The sequence below is a fragment of the Pristiophorus japonicus genome, chromosome 3 (assembly GCF_044704955.1).
Source record: "Pristiophorus japonicus isolate sPriJap1 chromosome 3, sPriJap1.hap1, whole genome shotgun sequence".
NCBI classification, from domain to species: Eukaryota; Metazoa; Chordata; class Chondrichthyes; family Pristiophoridae; genus Pristiophorus; species Pristiophorus japonicus.
Window position 1 is genome coordinate 91515296 of NC_091979.1, and position 25703 is coordinate 91540998.

General features: G+C 43.5%; 1 protein-coding gene across 1 annotated transcript in view; it reads left to right on the plus strand.

Annotated features, from left to right (window-relative positions):
* LOC139254114 (adenylate cyclase type 10-like) overlaps window positions 1-21971 on the plus strand; it is a 238749-nt gene extending 216778 nt beyond the window's left edge. Inside the window, exons 18-19 of the mRNA XM_070873646.1 lie at window positions 11638-11790; window positions 21634-21971. Of these exons, the coding sequence (XP_070729747.1) occupies window positions 11638-11790; window positions 21634-21971 (491 nt within the window). The remainder of the gene's footprint in view (window positions 1-11637; window positions 11791-21633) is intronic.
* Window positions 21972-25703: the final 3732 nt, after the last annotated feature.

Genomic DNA, 25703 nt, shown 5'->3' on the forward strand with positions numbered 1-25703 from the left:
TGTGGAGTCAAGAGGAGCAGAAGTGGTCCTGCTGGCTCCAGATTAAATGTGAAGAAAAATGATTTATCTACCTTTTCAGTGGTGAATGCTGGTTAGGCCGCATCCAGAAATCCCAAGCAGATCAGAACCAAGGCCTGTTTTGCTCAGCGCAGCATAGCCTAATTTATGGAAAGGGTCTTTTAAACAGAAAAGGAGCCTACCGCAAGTTTTAAGTGTCCGCCCCAGACTCCTAAAAAATGGCGTGAGTCAATCTTGGGTCAGATGTTTTTCAAGCATTCATGGGATGCCATTTTTGTGCCCGTTTTACTCTGTACTTGTAACCACACCAAATGGTTGGGGACTCGAACACTCAACTGTTCTGAGCTACAAGTTCCTTATCTAAATGTCTATATATGGCAAGCTACTCAGACCTGATCTCGTCTTGTTCATGTGTATAGATTTACATCTTTAAACTGCACAGTAGTGACTAATGGGTAATTTTACAATACTTCTATTGATTGACATGGATGAAGATGTAAACATCTAGGCATCTTAGGGGTTATTTTGGTGAAAGGGTGAAAACAGGTGCTAAATTTGCTGATAAGACACTGCTGTTTGAAAGTCTGGTTTTAGCGCTCAATTTTAGTTCTAATTTCTGATTACCATAATTTGAAGTTGCCTGAAGGTGCGAAAGCAGGCACCTGCAGGTTTAGCACTCAAGCGCTGATCAGACACAACTTGCGTGGAGCAGTATATGTGGGCTCCACTGAAGGTGACCCTAACCCAGCATTTCAGCTTAAGACTCTAACTTGGCCACCTCAGAGGCTCTTCAGTGCCTAATGTATCTGGGAAAAATAGTCGCCATTATCTCTTACCCCTACTGTGTGAAAATTTGCGTATTTCTACATTAGATGATTATACCAAAAATTGAAATACAACTCCATGTAAGGAGAATCTAATTGGAGCAATACCTTATCAATAACTTTAGTCGATATGCTGATTTCCTTTTTATGTTGGGCTAACCAGATCAGTATAACTCTCTTATTTTGTTATCTCATCAAATATTTCTCTCTTGCTGCATAGAATTGTTATTCTACCAAATTAAACTTTTAATTATAAGTCTGTCTTTGATTCTGCATCATTCAGCACCGGCAGATTGCCCCATTCTATAGAAACTTTAATTAAAAAGATAAAGGCCCTAAAATTCCGGTCGGAGGCTTCCCGTGGGCAATTGCCTCCCGACCGGAGAATTTTTACGAAAGTACCTGGTGGTCTAGGAGGTGCCCTGGATTCCGGTGGGGAGGCCTTCTCTTCCTGTGCTGTGAAGCACGCTCCCATCCAGAGATTTCCACGCAGAAGATGCAGTCTCATGTGACTGCTCAGCCAAACAGGTAGATAATTCACAGGTTCCCATTAATAGCACTGAGACACGCGTGTCTACGAGTTCTCAGTGCTATTAATAGGATAAAAAGCTACACACTAATAAAAAATAAAAACCGACCTCACATTACTAAAATTAATTGAAATTAAAGTTAATAAATGCCTTAGAAAAAAACAATGGGCCTGAAATTCCGATTGAGCTCTTCCCGCAGGCAAATGACTAAAAAAGTTTAAAAAGATGCGCACCAACTTGTTCCTGTGGCGCCCGCATGAACTTCCGATCTTGAGGCCTTCGCTCTTATGCATCGGAGCACGTGCACGTCGGGACGTGCGCAGTCCTGGAGCTGGAGTCACATGGCTCTGGGCAACCAATCAAGGTACAGTATTTTCTCATTCATAATAATGCGAAACTCCGTAAGTTGGAGTTCCCATTATTGTGAATGAGAAACCCCCCCAAACACACAAAACATTGATAAAAATGGAAAAATACACTACATATTTAAGATTCATAAATTAAAGTTCTTACAAAAAAAAATGTTCCCGACTTTTTAAAAAGTTTTTTTAATTGTGCATTAAAATAAACTTACCATTGTGGGGAGGGTTTTTAAACAATGAAATGTGTTTTTATAACTTTATTTTAAAATATTTTTGTGTATTTTTAAACACTTGCGCCTGTAAAAATAGGCTATACACCTGCTTTTTCAGGTGCAAGATTTTTGAGGACATTTGCTGGGCAAAAATATCGGAAATCTTGCCCTGCAAGTGTCCTCGTTCCCGATATGCATTGGATCTGTCAAGCCAGAAACTTGACAGATTGGAAAAGACGGTTTTTAGCGCATGCGCATTGCGCGCTGAAAACCGTCTTTTCCGATGCCTTCCCAGGTCCGTACGAAGTTTCTACGGACCCGGGACATCAGAATTTCAGCACCAATATATTTCTGATTTTAAAAAAGTTTTGTAATTCGGATTAAAAATAAACTTACCTTAGTGGGCAGAGTTTTTAACAATACAATGTGTTTATTTTATTTAATTTTATTGTGTTTATGTGTGTTTTTAAACACTTGCACCTGTAAAAGTAGGCTATGCATCTACTTTTTCAGGCGCAAGATTTTTGAGGACATTTGCGTAAATCCTGCAATCTTGCCCGTGCAACTGTCCTCGCTCCCAATCTGTCTACGATCTGTCAAGCTCTAGCATTGTGCGCTGAAAACCGACTTTTCCGATGCCTTCCCGGGTCCATAGAAACTTTGTACGGGCCCGGGACATCGGAATTTCCAGGCCAATATTTACCCAGATGTTTTCCTTTTGCAGGACTAACTGTTGTCCTTACATCCATATAATTGATTACAGATCCCTGAAACTTGGGAGCTAGCATACAATAGCATGCCTCCAATTAGCTTCTCTCATTAAGCAGGTAGTTACTTCATACTAAAATCTGCCGGTTCTGTCAGGGTCAGTCTTAGTTCAAAAGTTCAGTGGTCACCACCTCCGTATACTTGTAACTATTTTAAGATATTACAATTTAAGAATCATGTATTTCCCTACCTAACAAACTAAAGCTAAAATGTAACATTACTACACTATAATGACAAATCAATAGTGGTATTACAGTAACACATTTCAGGGCAGTCTGATTAACCTTTTCTGCCATATTTTGGTAAACGAATGAAACGCTCCCAGGCACCAATTTCCCAAAAGGGTCCTAATACATGCGCAGGACCGCAATTTCTTAATTAGGCTAGTGTTCATTTCAGGTGGCCTTTTGTGCGCGCACTGGCACGGGACATCTCACCATGAAATTGGTATGTTGAATGCCCATTTAACACCCCAAAACTGAACAAATAGCTATTTGGCCATAAATTGCGGCATCTCCAGGTGCATACGATGTGCGCACGTGCCCGAAGAGGTCCCACAAGTTCCAGGTTTAGGCGCGCAGAGCGCATGTGACAAAATCCAGCACTTACGATCTGTCAAAATGTCTTTTGACAGATCCAACGAATACGAAAATAAAGGATCTCTGCGGGTAGAGATTTGCACTATTTGCCCAACTCTTGCCCAGCAAATGTCCTTCAAACTCTTACGCCTGCTGCTTTTACCAGCATAAGAGTTTTAAAAGATAGAAAAATTTAATTTTATCTGTAGTCTTTATATTACCTGTCCATTAAGGTAAGTTTATTTTTAGCCCTATTAAAACATTTTTCAAACATAAAAAAAAAATTTTAAAACATAAAAAACAATTCCTAAAACAATTCAATTTCAATTTATTTTAAATATGTGAGGTGATTTTTTAATTTATTGTGTTGTGATTCTGTGTTTTTGGGGCATTTCCTTTGATAGTAATGGGAGCTCATACAAACGGAACTCACATTATTATCAATGAGAATATTACATTGTGATTGGTGGTCCAGACCTACATGATCCCAGGATGCGCTTACGATCCTGGGATGCATGGACCTCTACGCTGGGCTGCGCATCCAGGCCTTGGACCAGAAGTGTTTGTTCCACCAAGGCCTTCAGATACTTTCGTAAAAAAGATTCCGGCCGCAATTTTTGGCCCGTTGAATTTCTACCCCAATGATTTCTACTTGCCGTGTAAATATATGAAAATTATTTCCACAAAGATGTTTAGGTACTTCGTAAAGTTGACAGCATAATGTGACCAAAGGTTACGTCACTTTCTGGATTTAATTCATGCTATGTTATATTAGCAATCCTTGCATTAACATATACGTATGACAGTTCAGTATACCATCAAATTTTAGCATGATCTTTGGAAACTTGGACAAAGTTATCGATTGGAATCATGCTGGAAGTGATGGGGAATGTAGGTGTTCAAGGCCTGGAATCGACATTTTTAATACCTCATGGGTTTCCTGATGCAAGAGGGAATCCCAGTGGGACTCTGCCAACAATATATTAAATACTGCGGACGCTGGAATCTGAAATAAAAACAGAGAATGCAGCAAATCTCAGTGGGTCAGGCAGCATCCGAGGAGAGAAAAACAGAGTTAACGTTTTGGGTCGACGATTCTTCGTCAGAACTGCCAAATGTTCGAAACGAGCACATTCTTAAGCACTGAAAGGGGGAGGGAAAGAACAAAAGGGAAGATCTAATATATTAAATAGTCTGACCTGTCAAAATGGGCAGGGTCAGGAGTAGAATGACTGGGCAGGCATAGAAACATAAAAACATAGAAAATAGGTGCAGGAGTAGGCCTGTAGGCCCTTCGAGCCTGCACCACAATTCAATATGATCATGGCTGATCATGCAACTTCAGTACCGCATTCCTGCTTTCTCTCCATACCCCTTGATCCCTTTAGCCATAAGGGCTACATCTAACTCCCTTTTGAATATATCTAACGAACTGTCCTCAACAACTTTCTGTGGTAGAGAATTCCACAGATTCACAATTCTCTGAGTGAAGCACTTTCTCCTCATCTCGGTCCGAAATGGTTTATCCCTTATCCTTAGACTGTGACCCCTGGTTCTGCACTTCCCCAGTATCGGGAACATTCTTCCTGTATCTAACCTGTCCAATCCTGTCAGAATTTTACATGTTTCGATGAGATCCCCTCTCATTCTTCTAAATTCCACTGAATATAAGCCGAGTCGATCCAATTTTTCTTCATATGTCAGTCCTGCCATCCCGGGAATCAGTCTGGTGAACCTTTGCTGTACACCCTCAATAGCAAGAATGTCCTTCCTCAAATTAGGAGACCAAAACTGTACACAATATTCAAGGTGTGGCCACACCAAGGCCCTGTACAACTGCAGTAAGACCTCCCTGCTCCTATACTCAATTCCTCTCACTATGAAGGCCAACATGCCATTTGCCTTCTTTACCGCCTGCTGTACCTGCATGCCAACTTTCAATGACTGATGTACCATGACACCCAGGTCTCGTTGTACCTCCCCATTTCCTAATCTGTCACCATTCAGATAATATTCTGCCTTTCTGTTTTTGCCACCAAAGTGGATAACCTCATATTTATCTACATTATACTGCACCTGCCATGCATTTGCTTACTCAGCTAACCTGTGCAAGTCACCCTGCAGCCTCTTAGCATCCTCCTCACAGCTCACACTGCCATCCAGCTTAGTGTCATCTGCAAACTTGGAGATATTACATTCAATCCCTTCGTTTAATCATTAATGTATATTGTAAATAGCTGGGGACCCAGCACTGAACCTTGCGGTACCCCACTCGTCACTGCCTGCCATTCTGAAACGGACCCGTTTATTCCTACTCTTTGCTTCCTGTCTGCCAACCAGTTCTCTATCCACATCAATACATTACCCCCAATACAATGTGCTTTAATTTTGCACACTAATCTCTTGTGTGGGACCTTGTCAAAAGCCTTTTGAAAGTCCAAATACACCATATCCACTGGTTATCCCGTGTCCACACTACTAGTTACATCCTCAAAAAATTCGAGAAGATTTGTCAAGCAAGATTTCCCTTTCATAAATCCATGCGGAATTAGACTGATCCTGTCACTGCTGTCCAAATGCGCTGCTATTACATCTTTAATAATTGATTCTAACCTTTTCCCCAATACTAATGTCAGGCTAAGCGATCTATAATTCCCAGTTTTCTCTCCCTCCTTTTTTAAAACGTGGGGTTACATTAGCTATCCTCCAATCCATAGGAACTGATCCAGCGTCTATAGAATGTTGGAAAATGACCACCAATGCATCCACTATTTCTAGGGCTACTTCCTTTAGTACTCTGGGATGCAGACTATCAGGCCTTGGGGATTTATCAGCCTTCAATATCATCAATTTCCCTAACACAATTTCCTGATTAATAAGGATTTCTTTCAGTTCCTCTTTCTCGCTAGACCCTCAGTCCCCTAGTGTTTCCAGAAGGTTATTTGTGTCTTCCTTCGTGAAGACAGAACCACAGTATTTGTTCAATTGGTCTGCCATTTCTTTGTTCCCCATTATAAATTCACCTGAATCTGACTGCAAGGGACCTACATTTGTCTTCACTAATCTTTTTCTCTTCACATATCTATAGAAGCTTTTGCAGTCAATTTTTATGTTCACTGCAAGCTTACTCTCATACTCTTTTTTCCCCTCCTAATTAATCCCTTTGTCCTCCTCTGCTGAATTCTAAATTTCTCCAGTCCTCAGGTTTGCTGCTTTTTCTGGCCAATTTATATGCCTCTTCCTTGGATTTAACACTATCCCTAATTTCCCTTGTTAGCCACGGTTGAGCCACCTTCCCCGTTTTATTTTTACGCCAGACAGGGATGTACAATTGTTGAAGTTCATCCATGTGATTTTTAAATATCTGCCATTGCCTATTCACCTTCAACCCTTTAAGTATCATTCACAGTCTATCCTAGCCAATTTACATCTCATTCCATCGAAGTTACCTTTCTTTAAGTTCAGACCCTAGTCTCTGCATTAACTGTGTCACTCTCCATCTTAATGAAGAATTCTACCATATTATGGTCACTCTTCCCCAAGGGGCCTCGCACAACAATATTGCTAATTAATCCTCTCTCATTACACAATACTTAGTCTAGGATGGCCAGCTCTCTAGTTGGTTCCTCAACATATTGGTCTAGAAAACCATCCCTTATACACTCTAGGAAATCCTCCTCCACCGTATTGCTACCAGTTTGTTTAGCCCAAGCTATATGTAGATTAAAATCACCCATGATAACTGCTGTACCTTTATTGCACGCATCCCTAATTTCCTGTTTGATGCCATCCCCAACCTCACTACTACTGGTTGGTGGTCTGTAGCGTTTTCTGCCCTTTGGTGTTCCGCAGCTCTACCCCACAGACTGTGCACTTGGATTCTGCCTGAGTGAAAAATCTGGGCCATGTGCGTACTGTTTTGGATATATGGGGATATTTTCTACTTCAGTACTCCCAGCTCAAACCAGGAATGCATATCAGTTAATTGCATACATCTAGCCTGTAATTCTCTGATCAAATGGAAAATCACTGAATTGGGTTGCATAATTTCATGATATGCATTCCCCGTTTGTGCCAGGAGCAGAAAAGCTCCCCTCATAATCCAGCATTCTAATAACATTTGTAATTGCTTTGCTCCATCATCTAGGTTTTGAAAGTGATGATTCTGCCATAATTTCTAGTCTTCCTCTGTCAATTTTAATTCATTCATTGTCGACTGATGACATGCATTCTTGACCAATGGGGAAAACTTTACATGTCCGATTTTCCTCTGTTCTGCTAACAAATAATGCCTGAAAAATGGCTGCAATGCAGAGGAAAAATGGGTGCTAATCATTTGCTCTCATTCTGCTCCTTGATAGCAGTGCTCTCAAACGTTATGGTTTTTCTGCTGTCTGCACATAAAGGAGGTATTGCAATGTAAATTGAATGTTAACGATTGTCAAAGGGACTTGCGCCAAGATTTCCTCTTATAGCCACTGATACAAATCAGAAGCAAATTTTCCCCATAAAACCATGGCACTGCTGATTTCTTAGCTGCTATTTGGCCACTATCTACCTTAAGGGAAAGGCTTGTAATGGCCCTGAAATTACGGTCGGAGGCTTCTTTTGGATGAACGCCGCCAATCGGAGAATTTTTACGAATTTACCTGGTGGCCTCGGAGGAGCGTGGGATTCCAATGGGGAAGCCTTCTCTTTTCGTGCTGCGAAGCGCGCTCCCGTCCTCCAGGTTCCCACGCAGACGGTGCAGTCACATGTGACTGCACAACCAATCAGGTGCAGTATTCCACAGCTTTCTCATTAATAGCAATGAGAACTCCGTATCTACAATTTTTCATTGCTATTAATGAGAAAAAAAAACAAACACACTAAATACCATAATAAAAAATAAAAAACATACATCATAATTAAAATTAATTGAAATTAAAGTTAATAAATGTCTTAGAAAAAAAAATGGCAATTTTTTAAAAGTTGTTTTAATTATGGTTTCAAATAAACTTACCGTAGTGGGCAGGGTTTTTAACAATAAAATGTGTTTTTTAAATTTAATTTTATTATGTTTTTGTATATTTTAAAACTCTTACACCTGTAAAGGTAGGCTATGTGCCTGTTTTTATCAGGCACAAGAGTTTTGAGAACATTTGCTGAGCAAGATATGGGTAAATACTGCAATCTTGCCCTTGCAAATGTCCTCGCTCCCGAAATATGGGAGATCTGTCAAACTCCAGCTTGACAGATCAGAAAAGCCAGCTTTCAGCGCATGTGCATTGTGCACTAAAAATGGCTTTTGCAATGCTTTCCCAGGTCCCTACACACTTTGTACGGACCCGGGGAGGCCTGGATTTTCAGGCCATTGTGTTTATTTTGACTTTTTGAATAACAAATATGCTTGCTGCTTTAAGACATGTTGCAGAATGTGGTTAATAATTTATACTTAGGTGATGGAGGCCCTGTTATGTACTGTGCAGCTTCACCTCCCCCATCCCCCTCTTTTGTGATATGGTATATTTGGAAACAGATGTGGGGGGAAATTTTCCTTGATTGGAAATGCAAAAGTCATTTGCCTGGACCTCTTCTGAGTCACGAGCAACTGTTTCGCGACCACAGAGTAGGAATTTGCTGCTCTCCCTGTTCATACACCTGCTCCATGCCATCTTCAATAAAAGATAAGAGTCTCACAGACAGCCAGCATCCTCCCAATTTCATACCATCATTTTTAATAACCACACTTGTTTTCGTTGTTCCTCCATCTACTTCTTGGCACCATGATACCCCCTTTTATTACTCCCCTCCAAGACAGAATGTAGGAGTGCCCGTCATCGTTGTCACTTCCATCGCAGCCATATCATAACAGCACAAGCATATTCACTTGGGGATACTGATACGGCAGTGTTGTGATTATGTTACTGGTTAATAGTGATCCAGATGCCTCGACTATTATTCAAGAGACTGTAAATTCAAATCCCACCATGCCAGTTCAAGAATTTGTATTTATTTTAAAAATGACTGTTGGATTGTCATTAAAAAAAAAACTAGTTCATGAATGTCTTTTAGACCTGCTGTCTTTACTGGCCTGGCCTATATGTGATTCCAGTCTCACATCAATGTGGTTGGCTTTTAACTGCCCTCTGAATTGGCAGAGCAAACCATTCAGCTGTATCCAACCGTTAGCAGTGGTTCAAGAAGAAGGCCCAACACCACTTTTTGAAGATTATTAGGGATGAGCAATAACTGCTGGCATTGCCAGCAATGTCCACATCCCAAGAATAAATAATAAACGAATACATTTTAAGACCACCAGTTCACAGTTTCTAGCACACATACATTAATTTAATTTGTTTGTGTGCATATCATTCTTCATCACAAGATGTCCAGATAATAATCTTTCCCCGTTACCTAAAAAAGAATTCTGGCTCTTCCATGGGGCTTTAACTGTGCCTTTATTGTCCCCTTTAACTGGCCGCTTTATTGAAGCTTTTAAGAACCAGGAAAGCATCCTGACTTCTTACTCTCGTCATGGCTGCAGCCAATAGTGCACCTTCCCCAAGTGCATTCACATGGCACCTGCTTTATAATAATTAGGTCCAAGCACAAGTTCAGGTGCTGAGCTTCGAATACTGGTGGAGTGTACTTCCAATGCTCTCCTGGCTGGCCTCTGATCTTCCATAAACTTAAGGTCATCCCAAATTTTGCTGCCTGTATCCTAACTCACATCAAATCCCATTCACCTATCACTCGTATGCTCGCTGGCCTAACTTGGCTCCTGATCCACCAATGACTCGATGTTAAAATTATCATTCTCCTCTTCAAATCCCCCCTCACTACATCTGTAACATCCTCCAGCCCAACAATCACCCGAGAACACTGCTTTATCTTCAATTCTGGCCTCTTGTGCATCTCCCACTTTCTTCATCTCATCATTGGTGACTGTTTATTCAGTCGTCTAACCGTTAAGTTCTGAAATTCCCTCACTAAACTCATCACCTTTCCACCTCCTCCTTTAAGAACCTGCTTAAAAACTACCTCTTGACTAAGCTTTTGGTCACCTGTCATAATGCCTCCTTCTTTGGTTTGATATCAATTTTTGTCTGATTACATTCCTGTGAAGTGCCTTGGGATATTTTACTACAGTAAAGGTGCTATATAAATGCAAGTTTGTTATAATTTATTCTTGGGATATGGGCTTTGTTGGCAATGCCAGCATTTACTGTCCATCCCTAGTTGCCCTTGGGTAGGTGGTGGTAAGACTTTTTCTTAAACTGCTGCAGTCCATATGGTGAACATGCTTCTTCACAGTAGCCTGTGCAGGTGGTGACACACAAGCTGAACATTGATAGAGTAAAAGCCCTTTCAATTCTTGTATAGAACAGTCCTGTGTGTGCCACCACTGACAATCTGGACTTTTGAAAATCCTGCCATTTGATAGAATCCAAGGTGCCTTCCTATTATTCTTTGTTGTCCTTGAGGAAATTGATGTACATGCTTGCTAGGGAATGCAAAGTGTAGCCTAATGGGTGTGATATATTCACAGAGCACAAGCACACAGAGCTTCCTACATGGCAGGCAGCTCTCTCGGAAGCCTCCGGAAATCTGCCTGGTTCTGCTTAATTATTAACTGTGCAATTGCAGTACACAATATGTCTACATCCATAGTGTGGAGCTGTAGTAAATGGCGGTGCAGGCTAGAAGGGCCGAATGGCCTACTCCTGCACCTATTTTCTATGTCTATGTTTCTAAACATTACAAGCTTACAGACATTACAATGGGCATCCTTGGGGTCCAGTATGAGATGACAGTGCAGTTCCCTACATTGCCACTCCTAGTGAGATCATTGAACTTTTTACAACCTCTGAACATCCTCCGAATAATGCAGGTCACATTCAGCTATGCCAGCCACCTAATGCCAACCTCTGTGCCCCACTGTTTTGGGTACTCAACTTCTGGAAACAGCACATTTCTCTTCAGTTGCATTTGTTACAATAGTTTGATTGCCTCATCTTTAAAACAGAGTCTGCTTCTCCTTGTGCCAGATTTCTTGCTGCAGAAGCTCCAATATGCAACATCCTTTTTAAGCTGCTGCAGGCCTAAGACTTATTGGGCAAACATCAAATCCCAGACAGAAATACCACCCAACATGTGCCCACAACATGCAATTGAGCTGAATCTTGAAAATGTATTTAAGTTTAGCTATACTCCTGGTGGGAGAAAGGTGAGAGTGGGGGGAGGAAAATCAGCTCCACGAAGTTTGCATCAGTCGCATTCTAGTTTTCCAGCATTTTGAAAGTATTTTAACAAGGCAATTTTTTAAGTATTTCATTCAAAATATGTTTCTCCCATTTTTAAAGGTAAATTATTAAATTTTGGTGGAGGTGAATTGCAAAAATGCCGAAATGTGGTAACAATGGACCGAAATTATACTTATGACAATAAGCAGTTTATATGCACTATTGGAGAAACAGTAAACCTACAGGAAATTACCATTCCACTTACACTTAAAGGTGAGTCTGAAATTAATACTTCGCTTAACACTGCCAGTTTCATGATAGTTGGTATAAACATAGAATAGAAAATTAACATCTCCTCTTCGATTAATACCAAATAAATTAAACAGTAATCTGTTATAGTATAATAAAATACAACAATATTTCCATTGCTGATGAACATAGTACATTTTAAGAATACTTAAAAGCACTTTTATTAAAGAATATTGCTTGTTTTCATTTTTAGGCCCTTTTCCTTCATTCCTCAATCAAGAGGTGGAAAAATGTCTTGTTCCTAAGTGTCTGCCCAAGATTTCTAGAAGCTGTGACAGATCCTAGGCTAGCTCTTTTGCTATTTTTCCTCTATCTTTGGAGATGTGCTTGAACTCTGCTAGTTATTAAGGAGAGAACTTTTTGGAGGGTCTGGTGATGGGTCGGGTGGGAAATCTTTTTTTGACATGGGTCAGGACCCTGCTGTCAGGACCCCCGCAGTGGCAGGGGAAGCAATTCCGGTCATTATGACCATGTTGACAGAGGATTAAAATGTATTTTGAGCTCACCTTTACATTTTATGAAGGCGCCCATGGGGTCCAAACTGCTCAGGGTTCACGTTGGGTAAGGAGGTCAGGAGTTGTATGACCATGGAATCATTACTTGACAGCTGCAAATGTGCTATAAAAGCTCCCATCTCACAGCTGTTCACTTTCCAAGCTCAGAAGCTGCTGCTTACTGCATTTGGAATATAGATTGAGCTTTGTGAGGTTGCAAGTGTTTGGAGTAAACTCTCTATCCAGTCATCATCATCATAAGCAGCCCCTCGGAATTGAGGAAGACTTGCTTCCATTCTTAGCATGAGTTCTTAGGTGGCTTACAATCCAATATGAGAGTCACAGTCTGTCACAGGTGGGACAGATAGTGGTTGAAGGAAAGGTTGGGCGGGGAATCTGGTTTGCCGCATGCTCCTTCCGCTGCCTGTGCTTGATTTCTGCATGCTCTTGGCGGCGAGACTCGAGGAGCTCAGCGCCCTTCCGGATGCACTTCCTCCACTTAGAGCAGTCTTTGGCCAGGGACTCCCAGGTGTCAGTGGGGATGTCGCACTTTATCAGGGAGGCTTTGAGGGTGTCACTGTAATGTTCCCACTGCCCATCTTTGGTTCCTTTGCCATGGACATGTTCCGAATAGAGCGCTTGCTTTGGGAGTCTCGTGTCTGGCATGCGAACTGATCAAGTGTGGTCAGTGCTTCAATGCTGGGGATGTTGGCCTGGATGAGGACACTAATGTTGGTGCGTCTGTCCTCCCAGGGAATTTGTAGGATCTTGCGCAAATATCGTTGGTGGTATTTCTGAGGTGTCTACTGTACATGGTCCATGTCTCTGAGCCATACAGGAGGGCGGGTATTACTACGGCCTAGCGCCACCTCATTGAAACACCTCTCTCACCATTGATAGATCACTTCTGTCATCTCAAGTTCACCTGCCATCTATTACATCAGCATCGATGACTTTGAAACTATCTCACCTTGGTCCTCAGAATCCCATCATGATCAGCCCCAACACTAGCAGCACCAACAACACCAGCCTTCTCCGCAATCACCTGATGCTGCACAGGACACAGGACACCAGCACCTGACCACATTGCACATGGGATGCCAAGGATGGGCATTCTTACAATGCCCAAGCCATTCCTTTCACACTTCCAACCATTGCACGGGTTGCCGTTATGTCTCACCATTCACTGCAACTCACTGCACAGAGATCTGTCCAAGAATGCAAAGTATTGAAAATAAAAGTTTCAATGTTTGGCACCATGTTAACAGAAACTTTACATGAACATTGGCTAAGACACCCAAGTGTCTTGTTAGTTGGTATGATTGCACTAAGATGAGGGTGATTGTGATGGGTGGCTTGTGAGATGGGGATGTAATAATCTAGATAAAGAGGGATGGGTGGAGGTGCAAGGTAACTTGGTGTGAGTAAGGATGTGCAGGAGTAGGGATGGAGATTTGATGAGTGGCAAATCGGGATGAGGTTGAGTGTGGCTTCGCGAGAGCGGGCGGCGTAGGAGGATAAAGGGTGGCAGCAGCAACTGAGAGTGGCGGCAGTCGAGGAGGCCAGCCGGTGCAGGGGCAGAAAGTAAACAAAGAAGTAAAAAGAAATCGAAGTGTGATGTCACAGCCAAGCAGATACGTGATTGGCTGGTGGATTGGTGAATATTTTATTTTTTATCTTTTTCTTTTCTTATCAGTAGGTAACCTTTGGTATTGTTGCCAAATTAAGTTAATTTAAGAGTTAAGTCATGGCAGGAGAGCCCAGACCCATGTCATGCTCCTCCTGTGCTATGTGGGAAGTCGGGGACACTTCGTGTCCCTGACTACTATGTGTGCAGAAAGTGTATCCAACTGCAGCTCCTGACAGACCGCATTGCGGCACTGGAGCTGTGCATGGATTCACTCTGGAGCATCCGCGATGCTGAGGATGTCGTGAATAACATGTTTAGTGAGTTGGTCACTTCGCAGGTAAAGATGACACATGCAGAGAGGGAATGGGTGACCATCAGGAAGAGCAGTGGAAGGAAGGTAGTACAGGGGTCCCCTGCGGTCACCTCCCTGCAAAAGAGATATACCGTTTTGGGTACTGTTGGGGGAGATGGCCCATCAGGGGTAGGCAGCAGCAGCCAAGTTCATGGCACCATGGGTGGCTCTGCTGCACAGGAGGGCAGGAAAAAGAGGGGTAGAGCTATAGTGGTAGAGGATTCTATTGTAAGGGGAATAGATAAACGTTTCTGCGACCGCAATCAAGAGTCCAGGATGATACATTGCCTCCCGGGGTGCAAGGGTCAAGGATGCCTCAGAGCGGCTGCAGGGCATTCTGGAGGGGGAGGGTGAACAGCCAGTTGTTGCGGGGCATATAGGTACCAACGCTATAGGTAAAAAAAACTGGATGAGGTCCTACAAGCTGAATTTAGGGAGCTAGGAGTTAAATTGTAAAGTAGGACCTCAAAGCCATTTAGGACCGAGATGAGGAGAAACTTCTTCACTCAGAGAATTGTGAACCTGTGGGATTCTCTACCACAGAAACTTGTTGAGGCCAGTTCGTTAGATATATTCAAAAGGGAGTTAGATGTGGCCCTTACAGCTAAAGGGATCAAGGGGTATGGAGAGAAAGAAGGAATGGGGTATTAAAGTTGCATGATCAGCCATGATCATACTGAATGATGGTGCAGGCTCAAAGGGCCGAATGGTCTACTCCTGCACCTATTTTCTATGTTTTTATGTTTCTATGTTTGCAGTAACATTTCATGATCTACTGAGATAATTAAAAGATTTGTACCCCTGCAGCCTGGTCCTCCTGACAACATTCTTGCTTGTACCCTCCTGTGCAATATGCAACCAGGTTGCATTGGTCTCCTGGGGTGGTCTCTTCCACCTTTGGAAGGGAAGAGAGCCTACCTGCATGCTGTGAGTTCCTCCATAAGCATGGGAGACCCTGGGTGCAGCCGTGCATCTCTGTACAGCCCTTGTCAGTGTTTGCAGCACCTCAATGCCGTAGAACAATGCCAGCACAAATGTCAAAGTAAATTTGCGCATGGTCTCTTTAACGAAACCGGCTGATGACGTCTCATCAAATGTAGTCATCATACCCGCTTCCTTCAATTGGCCAACAAATGTGCTGGGTAGGCTTAAGAAACCCAATCAATGTAAAATCGTTCTACACAGCTGGGAGCCAGCAGCAGGGTCGGGACCCGACACCAACGTCGCCCACCATGGACCCGTCAAGATAGGGGAAATCGCAGCCTATGTTCTCACTTCCTACTTCCCCCTTTTCTTCAGTATGCCAGTCAAATAATATTGTGAACTTTAGGATGATACCACATTGCCTCATCCATGTACTGGTAATGCTGTAGCCAACCATAGTAAAATATATTCGAATATAAAGATTTAGGAAACATTTGGAGAATAATTACAGTAATATTTTTGTTTTTTTATCAAAATTCTCACAGCTGAGCTTGCTCACCTTTCATCGCACAATAATGAGGACAGCACAACATCCCTAGCGCAAAACATATCGGGCTAGTAATTTGGCTCTGTAGTGACAAGGGCTGTACAGAGATGCACGGCTGCACCCAGGGTCTCCCATGCTTATGGAGGGAGTCACAGCATGCAGGTAGGCTCTCTTCCCTTCCAAAGGTGGAAGAGACCACCCCAGGAGACCAATGTAACAGGAGGGTACAAGCAAGAATGTTGTCAGGGGAAAATGCTTGAAACTGTCATTAAGGAAGAAATAGCGGGACATCTAGATAGGAATAGTGCAATCAAACAGACGCAGCATGGATTCATGAAGGGGAAATCATGTTTAACTAATTTACTGGAATTCTTTGAGGATATAACGAGCATGGTGGATAGAGGTGTACCGATGGATGTGGTGTATTTAGATTTTCAAAAGGCATTCGATAAGGTGCCACACAAAAGTTACTGCAGAAGATAAGGGTACGCGTAGTCAGAGAAAATGTATTAGCATGGATAGAGAATTGGCTGGCGAAAAGAAAGCAGAGAGTCGGGATAAATGGGTCCTTTTCGGGTTGGAAATCGGTGGTTAGTGGTGTGCCACAGGGATCGGTGCTGGGACCACAACTGTTTACAATATACATAGATGACCTGGAAGAGGGGACAGAGTGCAGTGCAACAAAATTTGCAGATGACACAAAGATTAGTGGGAAAGCAGGTTGTGTAGAGGACACAGAAAGGCTGCAAAGAGATTTAGATAGGTTAAGCGAATGGGCTAAGGTTTGGCAGATGGAATACAATGTCGGAAAGTGTGAGATCATCCACCTTGGGAAAAAAAACAGTAAAAGGGAATATTATTTGAATGGGGAGAAATTACAACATGCTGCGGTGCAGAGGGACCTGGGGGTCCTTGTGCATGAATCCCAAAAAGTTAGATTGCAGGTGCAGCAGGTAATCAGGAAGGTGAATGGAATGTTGGCCTTCATTGCGAGAGGGATGGAGTACAAAAGCAGGGAGGTCCTTCTGCAACTGTATAGGGTATTGGTGAGGCCGCACTTGGAGTACTGCGTGCAGTTTTGGTCACCTTACTTAAGGAAGGATATACTAGCTTTGGAGGGGGTACAGAGACGATTCACTAGGCTGATTCCGGAGATGAGGGGGTTACCTTATGATGATAAATTGAGTAGACTGGGTCTTTACTCGTTGAAGTTCAGAAGGATGAGGGGTGATCTTATAGAAACATTTAAAATAATGAAAGGGATAGACAAGTAGAGGCAGAGAGGTTGTTTCCACTGGTCGGGGAGACTAGAACTAGGGGGCACAGCCTCAAAATACGGGGGAGCCAATTTAAAACCGAGTTGAGAAGGAATTTCTTCTCCCAGAGGGTTGTGAATCTGTGGAATTCTCTGCCAAAGGAAGCAGTTGAGGCTAGCTCATTGAATGTATTCAAATCACAGATAGATTGATTTTTAACCAATAAGGGAATTAAGGGTTATGGGGAGCATGCGGGTAAGTGGAGCTGAGTCCACGGCCAGATCAGCCATGATCTTGTTGAATGGCGGAGCAGGCTCAAGGGGCTAGATGGCCTACTGCTGTTCCTAATTCTTATGTTCTTATGTTCTTATGTTCTTATGTTCTTATGCCCAATTGGTCAGCTGGCGAAGTTGTGCTGCAAATGGAGACGGGCTTAGTTCTGACTTCAAGAGTTCTGGTTCGACCACTTGCTCCCAGACATGGATGCTCTAGTTGCCAACCCCCTTGGCCTGCAGCATGACAAGGAGATGGAGCAGAGGCAGCGAAGAAGAGGATTAGCTGCTCAGAGAGGGAGTAGGAGGAGAGGAAGAAGGGCTCGCAGCAGAAGGCATTATCTACCTAGGGTCGAACAAAAGGAATTCTATTACCTCAGCCATATGTGAGGTGTCTGTACTTTACAATGGAGGTGCTCACAGAACTCTGCCACCTTGTGCAACCAGTCCTGCAGCCTCACACCAGGGCAAGGGCAGTGCTGCCAGTGGCTGTGAAGGTGACCATGGCCCTGAATTCCCTTGCGTCGGGATACTTCCAGGCTGGAGCAGACAACAGCTGTCCACTGCTGCATAAGAGAGATGACCAGAGAGAAGCAGGCGAAGCATGCACATGGCTTTGCCAGGACAGCGGGCTTCCCTGTAGTACAGGGCACCATTGACTGCACACATGTGGCTTTGTGGCCGCTGCATGAAATGTACCGCAACCACAAAGGTTACCACTTCCTGAATGTGCTGTTGGTGTGCGACTATGCTCAGCACATCATGATGGTGAACGCCCGGTAACCTGGCAACAGTCATGATGCTTTTATTCTGTGCCAGTTCGCTGTTCCCTCAGTCTTTGAGTCACCATGACAAACCAGAGGGTGACTACGAGGCAACAAGGGCCACCTAGCTCATGATTCCGCTCTGCAACCCAACTACACGTGGGCAGCATGCGTAGAATGAGAGATAGGCCACCACACGGAATCTGATAGAACAGACCCTAAGTATTCTTAAATAATGCTTCCACTGCCTGGACCACTCTGAACGAGCCCTGCAGTAGTCACCAGAGCGCATCTCAAGATTCGTTGTGGTCCGTTGCATGCTCTGCAATCTCACCGTCATGACAGCACAGCCCTTGCCACCAGACATACAGTGACCAGCTGAGGAGGATGAGGAGGAGGAAGCAGAAGAGAAGGAGCAGGAAGAATGGAGAAGAGGAGGAAGCAGAAGGAAGGATGCAACACAAACAGCCCTTTTGATTGACTCATCCGCCTGCAGTACCAGTGAACACAATCCCAATTCCCAATTTGACAAGAGTCCCAAACTTATCTTCACTCTGTTACTAATGATCATAATGTCTTCTTGGCCACAATGTTAAAATAAAAGCCACCACCAAAGAAACATTCCAATCCAACTTTATACATTAATCCATCCAATATTGCATAACGTAGTCAATTAATCACCTTGGTGCATTCCCTTAGTGCCTGTTGTCAGTGTGCCTTTGCCTGTCCTAGTACTTCTGTGAAATGATGCACCATTGGCTGCAGCATGGTTGCTGGAATTCTGCTGACTTTCAGTGGAGGAGACTGCAGATGGCCTTGCAGTACGATCTCAAGTAGCTCTGGACCTAAAAGGCCTGGCTGCGGACTGCACCAACTCAGCATGGGCAGCAGCAGTCTTGGCTGGCTGGCTGACAGACAACATCAAAGATATTGGCGAAGTGGCAGTGGTGGGAAGATGAATGTTGTCAGCCTGAGAGAGGACAGCATGATCGTGCTCCACAGAACCACTGCCACACCCTGGGATGGTGCCTCAGCATTTCTGCCATCTGTTGGGGACAGATTTCTGGATTGCTGTGATATCCTGCAAGCCCCTTTCCACACTGTTAAATTCAGCCATGATGACAGCAGTCTGAGCTTGTGTGGCAGCAAGTTGAGCCTGCATGAGAGCAATTTGATCTTGCATGATAAAAGTCTGTGTTTCCACTACTCAGATATTGGGTGGCTTCTGCTTGCGCTACAATGGAACCTGAAACATCAGCCATCAGACTTTTCATCATGGTTGGGTCCACAAGTGCACTAATGAAGTTGGCCATCAGTTCCATTTTGGAAATCATGGGCTCCAAGTTCTGCGCAAAGTCTTGTGTAAGGTTGGTGCCGACTCCTCTATGCTCCTTGACATTGCACCCAGGCTTTCTGGCAAACCTGCAAATGCACCATGCTATTGGTTGTGCATACCATCAGCCTTCTTTTGGTGGCCGTCCTCTGCAGCAGAACTCATCTGTGACCTGCGCTACCCTTTCCCTCTGTCCTGGCTGCAGCCCACTCATGCCTGGTGAGTCACCACATGCAGATCCCACCTTCAAGCTACTCTTTAACGTCCCTGCTGTGCCAATATCTAAGCTTGTGGCTGTGAGTGTCATATCGAGTGATGGTGTTTCTTCTTCATCATCACTCATCTCCCTCTTCTTGCACCACTGGCTGGGCAGGTTGGATTTCTTGGGTCTCTGAAATGAAAAAGGCAATGAGTAGGAATGTGGTGAGGGGAGGGAGTGAAAGCAAGAGGTGCATGCTTACACAATGTGCAACTTGTAAATCAGAAGATATTGTGGGATGAGGGGGTAGTGCGATAAGAGAAGGAGGATTACGTGTGAAGATATTGACATCGTACATTCTTTCAGCCCTGCCACTGGTCATGGGCTCAGTGATGCCCCTCCCAATAATGGTCAGCACCATCTCCTCCATAGTGGTTAGGTTATGCAGGTGCGCCTGTCCCCTGCCAGTTAGGTGGTGCTGCCGCTGGTTGTGAGCCACCTTTTCCTGCAAGAGAAAAGAAAGTGTGTGGTGCAATATGTTTGGATGATATGCCTGTCATGGTTGAATAGCTGACAGTGTGTGCAAGATGTGAGTGTGAGGGTAAGTGTGTGAGGGTGAAGTGAAGCCATGAATGTGAGTCATGAGATGTGTTTGGTAGAGATTGTTGGTAGGTGAGTGATGGGGATGTGGAACAGTGTGTGAGACTAGTAGTGCAGATGGTAGGATATGGCATTTGAAGATGAATTCACTAACCTTGGCCACTCGTGTGAGGTCGTTGAGCTTTGTCCAGCTCCTCGGGACTAAACTGCTATTGTGACCGGGTATGGCGAAATCATGGATTCCAGCGAACTTCCTTGCCGGATTTGCGCTGGCGCTGGCTGTAATGCAAGTCGAGCAGGTCCATTGGCCCCACAGAGAGAGCAATAAGAATGCTTCAACCCATCATTGGCCCTTCCCTTTAAGCGAGAGAAGGAACTTCCAATGCCGGCAGCACTGCACTGAACATTGTTTAGTGCTCTGCCACTACCGCCCTCTTGCAAACGTTAGCGCTCTAAGGGAAGGGGTAGCACTTGATTTAACGCTCCTTCTTCTTAGGCGGTCCCTTGTATCGAGGATGGCTTGCTTCCACCAAAAAGGATGAGTTCGCTGGTGTTTCAATGAAGGGCCAGATATTCCAGGTCCCGAACTGCATATTGAAGGGTGGAAGATGCCTGTGCGTGGATTTTTTTAACGTGTAGTGGCCGTTGCACACCAACCACCACACAGTCTTGACAGAGCTTGGTCTTCGTCCATTGGCAAGGATTAACCAAGATGACTGGAGACCAGCTCTGCTGCATGGACCTAGTGCGCACACATATTGCAGTGTGAGCTGGCCTGTGCTGCCCCTGGGCCCTCGCCTCTTCTGGGCCCCGAACTCACGCCTCTCCTGGGCCCCGATCACATCGCTCTGCAATCTCTCACCGCTCCTTCACCCCGACCTCGCCACTCCTGCTGTAACTGCCCACGCTCCAATCACCGACTTGGGTTATGGGGACGTCCAATCCAGTCACCCTCTTCACAGCCTTCACCCTCCTGGACCGGCTCATGCTGTACCTTGCAGATGGTATAAGCTCCTTTTATGGATCCGACCTGCTGCAGATGGTTCCTCGCAGGTTTAGTGCTCCACTTCCCCCATGGAGCATTGAAGCTAAAGTTCCCGGGAGCAGAAAATAATTTTCGCCTGGCGATACCTTTGCGATAATTCAAAAGTTATTGCCCCAAACACGGCGCTATGCAATTTCTAGCCCTTAATCTTTCAGTCATGGGTGAGTCCCATTGATAAAACATTCTTAATTGAAAATAATGTTAAATATCTTGACAATATAGATTTTTTTTGCAATACATTGTACTTGTAAATATAATTGTGTCTACATTAATATTAAACCTTTCACCCCTACTACATTTATTGTATTGTCTATTATTTATGAATGAGCCATTATGCTACAATGCATAGTATCATAGTGTCTTAAAAATAAAATATAATTTGTCCTCACAGGTATAGCCTTAGCACAACTTGACCGAATGAACACAACAGAGCAGGTAATTGTTAAGTGTGCATCCATCATTGGACACACTTTCACCACTAAAATGCTTCGATACATCTTACCTGAAGGTGCTGAACAAAAATTGAATCAATCACTTCTTTCATTGGTAAAATCACATACATTTGAGTGTGGATCAAAGGCTGATGAAGATTATAGATCACTGATAGACAACAGTCAGGACACACCTCTCCTGCAGTGTTTCTGTAACTACAAAGGAGAGTCTGAGGAGCATATGCATGTTGACGACGTTGATGAAACAGGTAAACTCTTGGAGATTTGTAGTTCGTAATTATTATTTGTAAAGCTCTTTTATGTCTCGAACTGACCTTCTGTCACGTGAGCATGCATGTGCAATCCAGCCCAAAAGTATATGATAAAGTTAATCTTTTACACAACAAAAATGTCACAAATTCTTTTAGTGCGCACTTAATCCCCAAAATGATTGCTCGGGGTAATTTTCTACCTGGCAGAAATTTGCAGTTCAAGCAGGAAGTAGTTGTAAATGTCTTTTGGTGGATATTTATTCTGGCTCAAATTTTCCGACACAATTTTAATGCAGTGGTAATATTTTTTCACTGGTGTTTCAAAAGATTTATTAATGCTGCACTTTCTGATTAATTATGTGGTCTATGGAAGGCGAGTCACATGTCATACTCAGACCAGGATGAAATTAAAATTGATATTCATATTATCATGCACGATATGGCAATGAGTTACTATAGAAACATAGAAAATAGGTGCAGGAGTCGGCCATTCGTCCCTTCGAGCCTGCACCACCATTCAATAAGATCATGGCTGATTATCACCTCAGTACCCCTTTCCTGCTTTCTCTCCTTACCCCTTGATCCTTTTAGCCGTCAGGGCCATATCTAACTCCCTCTTGAATATATCCAACGAACTGGTGTCAACAACTCTCTGCGGTAGAGAATTCCACAGGTTAACAACTCTCTGAGTGAAGAGGTTTCTCCTCATCTCGGTCCTAAATGGCTTCCCCCTTACCCTTAGACTGTGTCCCCTGGTTCTGGACTTCCCCAACATCAGGAACATTCTTTCTGCATCTAACCTGTCCAGTCCTGTCAGAATGTTATATGTTTCTGTGAGATCCTCTCTCATCCTTCCAAACTACAGTGAATATAAGCCTAGTCAACCCAGTCCAGTCTCTCCTCATATGTCAGTCCTGCCATTCCGGGAATCAGTCTGGTGAACCTGTGCTGCACTCCCTCAATAGCAAGAACGTCCTTCCTCAGATTAGGAGACTAAAACTGCATAACTGTACAGCAGGCGGTTAAGAAAGCAAATGGCATGTTGGCCTTCATAGCGAGGGGATTTGAGGACAGGGGCAGGGACGTGTTCCTACAGTTGTACAGGGCCTTGGTGAGGCCACACCTGGAGTATTGTGTACAGTTTTAGTCTCCTAACTTGAGGAAGGACATTCTTGCTTTTGAGGGAGTGCAGCGAAGGTTCACCAGACTGATTCCCGGGATGGCGGGACTGACATATCAAGAAAGATTGGATCAACTGGGCTTGTATTCACTGGAGTTCAGAAGAATGAGAGGGGATCTCATAGAAACGTTTAAAATTCTGACGGGTTTAGACAAGTTAGATGCAGGAAGAATGTTCCCAATGTTGGGGAAGTCCAGAACCAGAGGTCACAGTCTAAGGATAAGGGGTAAGCCATTTAGGACCGAGATGAGGAGAAACTTATTCACCCTGAGAGTGTTGAACGTGTGGAATTCTCTACCACAGAAAGTTGTTGAGGCCAATTCACTAAATATATTCAAAAAAGAGTTAAATGTCGTCCTTACTACTAGGGGGATCAAGGGGTATGGCGAGAAAGCAGGAATGGAGTACTGAAGTTGCATGTTCAGCCATGAACTCATTGAATGGCGATGCAGGTTCGAAGGGCCGAATGGCCTACTCCTGCACCTATTTTCTATGTTTCTATGTTTCTATAATGCATTATTTATATGGAGGTACTTCATTATAAAAATGAGCGGTGAATACATTGCTGAACAGTGCTGTGTGTCCCATGACCTCTCTGAATATCATAGTAGAGCAGCACATAATCATAGAATCATAGAAATTTACAGCACGGAAGGAGGCCAATTTGGCCCATCGTGTCCGTGCCGGCCAACAAAGAGCTATCCAGCCTAATCCCACTTTCCAACTCGTGGTCCGTAGCCCTTTAGGTTACTGCACTTCAAGTGCACATCTAAGTACTTTTTAAATGTGATGAGGGTTTCTGCCACTACTACTCTTTCAGGCAGTGAGTTCCAGACCCCCACCACCCTCTGGGTGAAGACATTTCCCATCAAATCCTCTCTAAAACTTTACTTTAAATCTATGCCCCCTGGTTGTTGACCCCTCTGCTAAGGGAAATAAGTATGTCCTCTCCACTCTATCTAAGTCCCTCATAATTTTATATACCTCAATAAGGTCTCCCGTCAACATCCTCTGTTCCAAAGAAAACAATCCCAGCCTATCCAATCTTTCTTCATAGCTAAAATTCGCTGGTCCACGCAACATCCTTGTAAATCACCACTGTGCCCTCTCTAGTGCAAGCACATCTTTCCTGTAATGTGGTGACCAGAACTGCACACACTACTCTAGCTGTGGCCTATCTAGTGTTTTATGCAGTTCAAGCATAACTTCCATGCTCTTGTATTCTATGCCTCAGCTAATTAAGGCAAGAATTCCGTATGCCTTCTTAACCACCTTATCTACCTGGCCTGCTACCTTCAGGGATCTGTGGACCTGCACTCCAAGGTCTCTTTGTTCCTCTACACTTTTCAGTGTGCCACCATTTAATGTGTATTCCCTTGCCTTGTTAGCCCTCCCCAAATGCATTATCTCACATTTCTCTGGATTCAATTCCATTTGCCACTGTTCTGCCCACCTGACCAGTTTATTGATATCTTCCTGCAGTCTACAACTTTCTTCATTATCAACCACACAGCCGATTTTAGTATCATTTGCAAACTTCTTAATCCTACATTCAAGTCTAAATCATTGATATATACCACAAAAAGCAAGGGACCTAGTACTGAGCCCTGCGGAACCCCATTGGAAACAGCCTTCCAGTTACAAAAACTCCCATCAACCATTATCCTTTGCTTCCTGTCTCTGAGCCAATTTTGTTTCAAACAAGTCACTTTGCCCTTTTTACTTTCATGACCAGTTTGCCATGTGAGACCTTATCAAAAGCCTAGCTAAAATCCATATACACTACATCAAACACACTACCCTCATCGACCCTCTTTGTTACCTCCTCAAAAAATTCAATCAAGTTAGTCGGACACAACCTTCCCTTAACAAATCCATGCTAACTGTCCTTGATTAATCCGTGCATTTCGAAATGAAGATATATCCTGTCCCTCAGAACTTTTTCCAATAATTTTACCACTGAGTTTAGGCTGACTGGCCTGTAATTACTTGGTCTATTCCTTTCTCCCTTTTTAAACAAAGGTATCACGTTAGAAGTCCTCCAGATCTCTGGCACCGCACCAGTAGCAAGAAAGGATTGAAAAATGAAGGTCAGAGCCTCTGCTATTTCCTCTTTTGTTTCTCTTAACAGCATGGGATACATTTCATCTGGTAAAGCTGCTAAACCCCTTAATACTTCCTCTCTCACTACGTTATTTTATCTAATATTTCACACTCCTCCTCCCTGATTGCAATGTCTGCATCGCTCCTCTCTTTTGTGAAAACAGACGCAAATTATTCATTGAGAACCATACCCACGTCTTCTGCCTCCACACACACATTACCTTTATGGTCTCTAATAGGCCCTACTTTTTCTTTTAGTTATCTTCTTGCTCTGAATGTATTTCTAAAACATCTTTAGGTTTTCCTTGATTTTACTTGCCAAAAGTTTTTCATGCTCTCTCCTTTGCCAATTTCCTTTTTATTTTCACCCCTGCACTTTCTATACGCCTCTAGAGTTTCTGCAGTATTGAGCCGTCGGTATCTGTCATAAGTTTCCCTTTTTTTCTTTATCCTACCCTGGAAGTCCCTTGACATC